The sequence below is a fragment of the Hemitrygon akajei genome, chromosome 27, assembly GCF_048418815.1.
Source record: "Hemitrygon akajei chromosome 27, sHemAka1.3, whole genome shotgun sequence".
NCBI lineage: Eukaryota > Metazoa > Chordata > Chondrichthyes > Myliobatiformes > Dasyatidae > Hemitrygon > Hemitrygon akajei.
In genome coordinates, this window is record NC_133150.1 from 49,525,037 (window position 1) to 49,536,052 (window position 11,016).

General features: G+C 43.2%; 1 protein-coding gene across 2 annotated transcripts in view; it reads left to right on the plus strand.

Moving 5' to 3' along the window:
• LOC140717388 (complement component receptor 1-like protein) overlaps positions 1-6,602 on the plus strand; it is a 78,816-nt gene extending 72,214 nt beyond the window's left edge. For both annotated transcript variants that reach the window (XM_073030933.1, XM_073030934.1), the window contains one exon: positions 808-6,602. In XM_073030933.1, the coding sequence (XP_072887034.1) occupies positions 808-1,019 (212 nt within the window). In that variant the 3' untranslated portion in view covers positions 1,020-6,602. The remainder of the gene's footprint in view (positions 1-807) is intronic.
• Positions 6,603-11,016: the final 4,414 nt, after the last annotated feature.

An 11,016-nucleotide genomic window follows, 5' to 3' on the forward strand; every position in this document is an offset into this window, starting at 1 on the left:
CTTCTGAACTCCAGTGAATATAGACTCGGTCATCAAACACTCCTCATATGTTAACCCTGTCATTCCTGGGATAATTCAGGAACCTCTCAGAAACAGTTCAGATATGGTTCCTTCCCTGGTAGGGCTGCCTGGTTCAGAGGGCATGAGATATCACAGGAGCCTGGATAAACAGGTTGTTTTCTCTGGAGCGCCAGAGGCTGAGGGGAGATCTGAGAGAGGTTTATAAGATTATGAGGGACGTCGATAGAGTGGACAGGGAGTATCTGTTTCCCAGGGTTGAATGTCTAATGTCAGAGGGCATGCACTGAAGGTAAGAGAGGGTAGATTCGATTTGCATTTTTGCAGATTTAGCACAACATTGTGGGCTGACTGGTTTGTTCCTGTGCTGTACTGTTCTATGTTCTAATACAAGAGCACCCCTTTAGAACAGAGATGAGGAGGAATTTCTTTAGCCAGAGGATGGTGAATCTATGGAATCTGTTGTCGCAGATGACTGTGGAAACCAAGTCATTGGGTATATTTAAAGTATGTTTTTGGTTAGTAAGCATATCAAAGCTACGGGGAGAAGTCAGGTGAATGGAGTTGAGCGGGTAAATCTATCAGCCATGGTGGAATGGTGGAGCAGACTCAATGGGTTCTTGGGATACCAAGGTATTATATTGTAGCTTTTGGAGAAACACACTCATGATCACTTCACACTGTCTACAGGCAGTTCATCAGACAGCATGCCCTGACCTCAGTTCCATGACATTCCCCTCAGGTGAGAGAGCAAAGATCTCAAAATATGATTTCTATTTTCTACTCCAGACAATTCTGAATGGACCATTTCAAAAACAGCCCATGGTGAGATAAACACCATCATTCTGTGGAGCCAGGAGATAATTAATGTGAAAAAAGATATTATCCAAATGGAGCATCGACTTCTTCAGAAGGAAGAAAGTATCCTTTTAAAGTACCAAGCTATTGTCCAAAATCTTGAAATACTTCTTAACAGAACAAGCATCCCCAAAGCAGCCTAGAGTTCTGCTTAGTTGTTAATGCAAATGTGTTTTACTGACAACTCCACAAGTTGATTCTATTGACGTAACTGTGGGCATAAATTTTTTTCTTCTGAAATAAAGTTCGGCAAAAAGGGTCTACTTTGATTTTATTGGTCATTACCAGGATGACAGCAATGAGTAAAAGAGTCATAAAGCACAGGCCATTCAGCCCAACACATCAATGCTGACCATCGCCCACAGAGCTGGTCCCATCTGCCCATCAGCATCAGCTTTACTATCACTGGCATACATTGTAAAATCTGTTGTTTTGCAGCAGGAGCATGTTGAAATACATAATGATAAAAATAGTGAAATGTACTATATGTATAACATAGACACATACAGAATTATCCTCCATGGCTGCCTGTGGCAAAGAATTCCACAGATTCACCACCCTCTGGCTAATGAAATTCCTTCTCATCTGGGTTCGAAAAGGATGCCCCTCTATTCTGAAGCTGAGTCTTCTGCTCTTAGACTCTCCCACTGAAGGAAACACCCTCTTCACCATTCAATAGGTTTCAAAAAAGTCACCCCTCATTCTTCTGAATTCCAGTGAATACAGGCCCAGAACCCAGAAAAGCTCTTCATATGACAAGCCGTTCAAACCTGGAATCGTTTTTGTGAACCTTCTCCAGTGTCAGCACATCCTTTCGAAGTTAAGGGGCCCAAAACTGCTCACAATACTCCGTGAGGCCTCAACAGTGCTTTATAAAGTCTCAACATTACATCCTTGCTTGTATATTCTAGTCTTCTAGAAGTGAATGCTGACATTGCATTTGCCTTCCTCACCAGAGACTCAACCTGCAAATTAACCTTTAGAAAGTCCTGCACAAGGACCACAAAGTCCCTTTGCACCTCAGCTTTTTGTATTTTCTCTCCAGTTAGAAAATAGTCAGCCCTTTCATTTCTTCTACCAAAGTGCATGACCATACATTTCCTGACACTGTACTTCATCTCCTGCTTCTTTATCCATTCTCCTAATCTAAGTCCTTCTAGAGCCTCTCTACTTCCTCAAAACTACCTGCCCCTCCACCTCTCTTCTTATCATCTGCAAATTTTGCAACAAAGCCATCACTTCCATCATCCAAATCATTAACATATAATGTAAAAAAGAATCAGTCCTAACATATATCCTTGTGGACACTTCTAGTCTTTGGCAGCCAACCAGAAAATTCTCCCTTTATTTCCACTCTTTGCCACTGCTTTATCCATGCTGGAATATTTCCTGTAGTACCATGGGCTCATAGCTTGTTAAGCAGCCTCATGTTTGGCACCTCGTCAAAGGCCTTCTGAAAATCCAAATACACAACATCAACCAATTCTCCTTTGTCTATCTTGCACTCTCCCTTCTTGAAGAGTGGAGTGACATTTGCAATTTTCCAGTCTTCTGGAACCATTCCAACATCTAGTGATTCTTGAAAGGTCATTTCTGATGCCTCCATAATTTCTTTAGCCACCTCTTACAGAACCCTGAGGGTGTACACCATCTGGTCCAAGTGACTTACCTACCTTCAGACTTTTCAATTTCCTTAGAAACTTTACCCAAATAATGGTAACTTAACACACTTCATGACTCCTGACACCTGGAGTTCACCATACTGCTAGTGTCTTCCACAATGAAGACAGATGCAAAATACTTATTCAATTCCTCCACCATTTCCTTGTCATATTACTACCTCTCCAGCATCATTTTCCAGTGGTCCGATATCCACTCTCACCTCTCTTTTATGAGACACACCTTAGACTTGTACACTTTATATATCTCAAGAAACTTTTGGCATCCTCTTAAATATTATTGGCTAGCCTACTTTCGCATTCCATCTTAACCTTGCTAATAACTTTTTTAGTTGCCTTCTGATGGTATTTGAAAGCTTCCCAATTCTCTAACTTCCCACTAATTTTGGCTATATTATATGCCCTCCTTTTGCCTTTTACGTTGGTTTTGACTTCTCATATTAGCCATGGTTGTATCATCTTGTCTTCAGAATAATTGTTCCTCTTTGGGATGCATATATCTCGTGTCTTCCAAATTGCTTCTAGAAATTCCAGCCATTGCTGCTCTGCCATCATCCCTGCCAGTGTTCTTTTCCAATCAATTCTGGCCAGCTCCTCTCTCACGCCTCCGTAATTCCCTTTACTCCACTGTGATACTAATACATCTGACTTTATCATCTGCTTCTCAAAATTCAAAGTGAATTCAGTCATATTACGATTTAATTTCCCTACAGGTTCTTTTAGCTTAAGCTCTCTCATCAATTCCGCATCATTGCACACACCCAGTCCAGAATAATTGAACCCCAAGTGAGCTCAACCACGAGCTGCTCTAAAAAGTCATCTCATGGTCACTCTAGGAAGGAATCCAGCACCAATCTGATTTACACAATCTACCTGCATATTGAAGTCCCCCATGATTATTGTAAATTTGCCTTTTTGGCAAGCATTTTCTATCTCCCATTGTAATTTGTCGATCACATCCTTACTATTATTTGGGGGTCTGTATAAACTCCCATCAGAGTCATTTTACCCTTGCAGTTCCTTAACTCTATCCACAATGATTTGGCACTTTCCAGCCCTATGTCCCCTCTTTCTAATGATCTGATTTAATATTTTACCAATATTTTCCGCTCCCTCTGCATTCCTGCCTGTCCTTTCGATACATCATGTATCCTTGGTCATTAAACTCCCAGCAATAATATTCTTTTTGCCATGATTCAGTGATGCCCACAACATCATACTTGCCAGTCTGTCACTGTGTACAAGTTCATCTGCCTTATTCCATATACGGTGTGCATTCAAATATAACGCCTTCAGTCCTGTATTCGGCCTTTTTGATTTTGTCTGCCTTTTACATTGCAACTCATCCTGCTGACTGAAATTTTGGCCTATCAGCTTCTCCTTGCCTCTGTTTGTAAACCAACTGCCTCATCTTCAGCACTATCACTCCAGTTCCCACCCCCCACTGCCAAATTAGTTTAAACCCCCCTGAACAACTCTACCCAACCTGCCCACAATGATATTGAACACCCTCGGGTTCAGGTGTAACCCATCCCTTCTGTAAAGGTCATACCTTCCCCAGAAGAGATCCCAATGATCCATAAATCTGAACCCCTTCCCCCTGTAACACTTCCTCAGCCGTGCGTGTGTGTGTGTGTGCGTGACATACGTATAGCTAGGATGCCTAAGACTTTGCAGAGTACTGTACTAATTTTATGTATTGCATTGTACTGCTGTCGCAAAAACAAAATCATGACATCTGTGAGAGATGATAAACCTGATTCTGATATGTGTCTTCATTGCGGACTGAGAGTGGGAAGGGGGCAGGGTGAGGGGAATCATGGTTGGGAAAAAGGGAAGGGAGTGGGAAGCACCAGAGAGACATTCTGTAATGATCAGTAAATCAATTGTTTGGAATCAAATTACTTTGTCTGGTGTCTCAGGGCTGGGTGAGTCTGTACCCACACACCCCGCACTCCTGGTACTCCTTCTCTGCCACCTGCCCCACACCCCTCCCATGGCGCTCCACTCTACCCATTCCCAACATTCTTTGCTCCTGCCAGATTTACACACTCGCTCTCCACTCCACGCTGACAAGTACAGTACCGTGCAAATGTCCTCGGCACCCCAAGACATTTGCTCAGTTCTTTAAATAAATGGTGCAAAAAGAGGTTAAAAAAAGAAATAAAAACAGTGAGGTGGTGTTCATGGGTTCATTGTCCATTCAGAAATCTAATGGGAGAGGGGAAGAAGCTGTTCCTGAATTGTTGAGTGTGGGTCTTCAGATTCTGTACCTCCTCCCTGATGGTAGCAATGAGAAAAGCAGAGGGCTTGTCCTGGGTGATGGGTCCTTAATGATGGATGCCACCTTTCTGAGACATCTCCCTTTGAAGATGTCCTCTAAACTTCTCTTATTCTTGTGCTTATCTAAATGAGTTTAAGTGGTGACGAGAGAGTATGCAGGAGTGAGGTCGAATGTAGAACACTCAGCATAGGAACAGGCCATTCGGCCCTCAAAGTTGTGCTGAACCAGATAAAAAGCAAATCAAAAACATCCAAAACACTAATCCCACCTGCCTACACAATGTCCACATCCTTCCATTTTCATGTGCCTATCTATACATCTCTTAAAAGCCTCGCATGTACAAACGTATTTGCCTCTAGCACTATACCAGGTAGCACATTCCAGGCATCCCCCATTCGCTGAGTTAAAAAAAAAACTTACCCCACACATTCCCCCCTTGAATCTACCCCCTTTCACCTCCAATGCATGCCTTCTGGTTTTAGACATTTCAACCCTGGGAAACAGATACTCGCTGTACACTCACTCCATGCCTCTTATCATCCTATTGATGCACCATCAATAACTCACTCTGAGACGTAAAAGCGAGGTATCGGCTTTTATTGACTGGAAGAAGGAACGAGCAGTGAGTGACCACCATACTACATCCTGGAGACTGAGAGGCCGGGCTCAGACCTCCATCACCTTTATACAGGGGTCTGTGGGAGGAGCCACAGGAGCAGTCATCGGGGGCATGTCCAGACAGGTATATGTAGTTCACCACACCTATAAACCTCTATCAGATCTCCATTCAGTCTCCGCCGTTCCAGGGAAAACGATCAATGTTTATCCAGCCTCTCATGAAGACACAGGCCCTCTAAACCAGGCAGCATCTGGTAAACCTCTTCTTCACCGTCTCCAAAGCCTCAGCATATTTCCCACAAGGAGGCAATGTATCAGCTGGTTGAGTGAATTTTAAGACGGTGACGAGAGGGCACACAGGAACAAGGTATCACAGCAACAACCTGGCACTCAACATCGGTAAGACCAAGGAACTGATTGTGGACTTCAGAAAGGGTAAGGTGAGGGAACACACACCAGTCCTCAGAGAGGGATCAGAAGTGGAGCGAGTGAACAATTTCAAGTTCCCGGGGCAATATTGGTCCAACGTATCGCTGTAGCTACAGAGAAGGCACAGTAAGTAACAGCTATATTTCATTCAGAGTCTGAGGAGCTTTGATGTATCACCAAAGACTCATAAATTTCTACAGGTGTACTGTGGAGAGCATTCTAACTGGCTGTATTGCTGTCTGGTATGTGGGGGTGGGGGGCACTGCACAGGATTGAACTTTGCTGCAGAAAGTTGTAAACTCAGCGGACTCCATCATGCGTTCTAGTCTCCCCAGCATCCAGCATGTCTTCAAGGGATGATGGCTCAAAAAGGCAGCATCCATCATTAAGGACCCCATCACCCAGGACATGCCCTCTTCTCGCTGTTACCATCAGAGAGGAGGTACAGAAACCTGAAGGCACACACTCCGATTCAGGAACAGCATCATCCCCACTGACATTCGATTTCTGAATGGATATTGACCCCAGGAACACTACCTCACTACTGTGTTTATTTCCATTTTTGCACTACTTATTTAACTTAACAATTTAAAAATATATATATTCTTACTGTAATACACTTTTTATTATTCTTATGTATTACAATGTACTGCTACTGCAAAGACAACAAATTTCACAACATATGACGGTGATATTAAACCTGATTCTGAATTTGATTCTGATTCTGATTTTCAGCACCCCCTCCCTGAGAAAACGACAATGTGCCTCCACCCTGTCTGGGCCCCTCTGAGATCATCAATCTCATCCATTCCAGGGAGTAAAGTCCTCATCCACATGACCTCTCCTTGAAGCTCAGGCCTCAAATCCAGTCAGTATTCTGGTCAGTCCTTTTAGCACAGATGTAAAAAAAACTCTTTGTCGGAGTTATAACATTCTGCGATGACTGACAAGGCTGCTTTCCTGTAGTGGGTAAGGAGTCACTGGGGTCAGGTTTGTGAGATTAGAGAACTAGTCAGAGGAAGTATATCAGGGGAAAAAAATTGGAACTTGAAATCTACAACTTCAGGTGACTGATATCTGTCCGTATCAGTCGTCTATCTGTGACGTTGGCTCATTTCAGATGTTTTTGTTTTCTGTACTTGTTTTTTTTTGTCCTCTGGGAATGAAGGACATGCCCACATGAACCTGCTGGGTGTGCCCCTGCTCTCTGTTTTGCAACTTCGACATCCTGTTGGCTACAGCCCTGATGAGGAGCTTTAACCCACTTCGACAATCCGCTAGCTGTACTGTGGTGGACTGCAGACTACTTCAGATTTCTACGGCTCATGTCAGGACTTCTAATTGCGTGGCTGTATCTTACTGATATCTTTATGTGCTTGCTATCTTGTAGATGCTATGTGTGTTTTTGTGCTGTGTGTGATTGCTGGTATTGTGTTTTATACCTTGGTCCTGGAGAAATGCTGTCTCATTTGGCTGTATTCATGAGTATTCATGTATGGTTGAATGATTATTAAACTTGAATTGAATTTACTCCAACAGATGGCGGTCACCAAGTTTTACCCCATCAGAGATAATCCCCTCCACCTGACCCCCAGCCTGAAGCTGAACAAGATTCTTTTGCTTTCTTCCCCTGTCTTCAACCTGAAACATTATGTCTGTTACTCTACCCCACAGATGTTATCTGAGCTGCTGAACATGGTCGGGGAGTTAAGGACATGAATTTCTGACCCCATCAGACAGATGACAAGTTCTCTTTATTTCAGCTCTTTAATCCATTGGACCTTCACTTGCTCTCGAAATCGAAACAAATTTTTGAGGTGGTACGGTAGCATAGCGTTTAGCGTAACACTATTGCAGTGCCAGTGAACCGGGTTCAATTCCCACTGCTGCCTGTAAGGAGTTTGTACATTCTCCACGCGACCATGTGGGTTTCCTCCGGGTGCTCTGGTTTCCTCCCACATTTCAGAGATGTACGGGTTAGTAGGTTAATTGGTTACATGGGTGTAATTGGGCACTATGGGTTCGTTGGGCTGAAAGGACCTGTTACCATTCAGAAGAATGAAACATCAAATGGCCTTGATAGAGTGGATGTGGAGCGGATGTTTCTATGGCAGGAGAGTCTAGGACCAGAGGACACAGCATCAGAATAGAAGGGCGTCCATTTAAAACAGAGGAATTTCTTTAGCCAGAGAGTGGTGAATCTGTGGAATTCATTGCCACAAGCAGCTGTTGTGGCCAAATCTTTATGTATATTTAAGGCACAAGTAGATAGATTAGTAGATTAGTCAAAACATGAAGAGATACAGGGAGAAGGCAGGATATTGGGGCTGAGAGGAATAATGGATCAGCCATGATGAAATGGTGAAGCAGACTCGATGGGCCAAATGGCCTAATTCTGCCCCTGTATCTTATGGTCTTATAGTTACCATGAATAGATAGATAGAAAAACAAGTAACATTTAATCTCATCTCCTCAGCTCTTTATGGGGTTGGTATTTTGAGTCTGTGCTCTGAAATCAAACGACCTGCCTGCTGGATGGGAAACTTTGACACAGACTGACGATATTATCTAACCACTAAAGGACTGTTTGGAGAATGATTTCATGTGTCCATCTGGGGTAGGGGTGTTCCAGGGCTTCACAGCTGCACAGACTCAAACAGCACAGAAAGAGTCCCTTCAGCCCATACAGTCCATTCCAACCCAGCTGCCCATTAACATTCCCTCCAAGTTTTTTTTTACCAACTGCACAGACCAACCATTGCTCTGAGCAGGAAATTTTTACATGGCCTAAAAACTGCGTGGCGCTTTAAATGTTCAAAAAAAGAACATTCCATCTGCATGGTAACAAAGGCTATGTGCGTGGGAGCATTTCAGTTTCTTCGCAGCAGCACAGATTAGGTGAAACAGTGCTGCCCATAGAAATTAAAAAGTAAGTTATCATTAAATTTAAAACAGCCAACCACTTTACTAGGCTTGTAATATTTTTAATAATGAACTTAAATTTGTGTTATATTTTTGATATTTTTAAAACCTCCCAATGAGCTAATATTTCCATCGTAACAACGAGCAACCCAAGTTCTTCCCCAGCATTAAGGAATTTTTTTAAACTAGCATTATTATTTTTTTCCAAGCATTTTCAAATGAATTTTATGGAATATTTTCTGGCTCCCCAGTATCAGGATATTTCCCCAGGATGGGCAGTCTCAAACCTGGGATCACATTCTCGAGGGGTTGGCCATTCAAAACCAAGATGAACAGAAGTTTCTTTTCTTGGAGGGCTTTGAACCATTGTAAACCTCTCCCCACAGAGAGGCTCAGTCAATATCTGTTTACAGGGCAAAAATCAGCAGATTTTAGGACCTGTGGGGACCAATCAAGATGAGCACAGGTAACAAGATTGTATCGGCTGTTTTCCCTCAGGATTCAATATCCTGTTCCATCTCCACATCCTCGATACTCACACATCCAGACATCTGTCAGGGGTAAATGACTGGCAAACCCTAACCCAATGGCATCTTCAATATGGTGTCAAGCTGCAGTCTCCATTCAGGTCACAACTCAGAATTAGTTGTATTTTAGGTTCATAGATGGTTTGAGGGGAGAGGGTTAGAGAGCAGCTTTGTGTTTAGTGACAGAAATGTGGGAGAATTATAGAACAGGCCAGATTCTAAGCCTCTGTGTTCAGAATGTTCAGGTGTTGAACCCACAGACCAGGACGGACAACTGCTGGAGTCATCACTGTATTCTGGGATCAGTGTCCCGTGTGGCCAGGAGAAACGAGGGTCCTGATCCCCTAGGTATGCAAATCATGAGAGTGGATTTCAAGGCCTAGTGTTCCTTGTCATTGTTGGCAAGCCAAGAGCTTGAGGCCTAGATTTTGGATCATCACCGAGAGTCTTAATTCATCGTCATCGGAAAGTGCTGGGTCAAAAGCGAAGGTCGAAGCCTGAAGGTTGATCAGAAGTTCAGAAATGGAGGCCCAACGGCCACAGCCCCAAGTCTGCGAATCTCTGCGAGTCCACTGTGAAAGTTGAAGGTGTAATCTCTGCAAATCCACGAGTCCACTGGAGGCCAGGGGCCAAAGAGGCAGCAAGATTATCGGATTTTGTACGGGTGGGTGGGAAGGAGGCACGAGGCTTCTTTTGCTGTTGTCGTTCTGTTGCTTGGTGTGTTCTGTAGTTTTGCTGAGCACTGTGGGCATGCTATGTCGCACTGGAATGTATGGTGACACTTGCAGGTTGTCCCCAGCACATCACTGGGTGTGTTAGTTGTTAATGCAAACAGCACATTTCACTGTTCAAATCTCTTAGGTACCCCAGATTTTTTATATCAGGGTTCCCAACTTTTTTTAATGCCATGGAGCCCAGGTTGTTATACCCTGTATTATATGGTTTTAGATCAAATGGCACAAAACCATGATCTCAACATCATGGGGGCTGTCTGGCATTACCTGGAGAAACAGAAGCAAGCGAGACAGCCAAAGCCTGCAGAAGAACTGTGACAAGTTTCCAAGATGCTTGGAACAACCCACCAGCCAACTTTCTTATAAAACTGCATGACAGCATACCTAAGGGAATTGATGCAGTTTTAAAGACAAAGGGTGGTCACACCAAATATTGTTTTGATTTAGTTTTCTATTGTTTGCTGCTCTTTATAGTCATTTTTTATTGTTAGAAACTTTTCATTTCATTATTTTTGAAAGCATCTTCGCTTTGCAGAATTTTTTTTACACGTGCCTAAGACTTTGGATAATAGTATATGTTTCTATGTACATAGAACAGTACAGGCCATTCGGCCCACAATGTTGTGCCAAACCAGCTAAAAAGCAAATCAAAAACACCCAAACACTAATCCCTCCTACCTCCACCACGTCCATATCCCTCCATCTTCCTTACATCCAAGTGCCTATTCAAATGCCTCTTAAAAGCCTCTAATGTATTTGCCTCTACCAACATACCTGGAAGGGTATTCCAGGCACCATTCTCTGAGTAAAAAACCTACCCCTCACATCCCCTTTGAACCAGCCCCCACTCAATGTATATTAAGGGTTATGGGGAAAAGGCACGTAGGTGGAGATGAGTCTATAGCCAGATCAGCCATGATCTTATTGAATGGTAGAGCATACTTGAC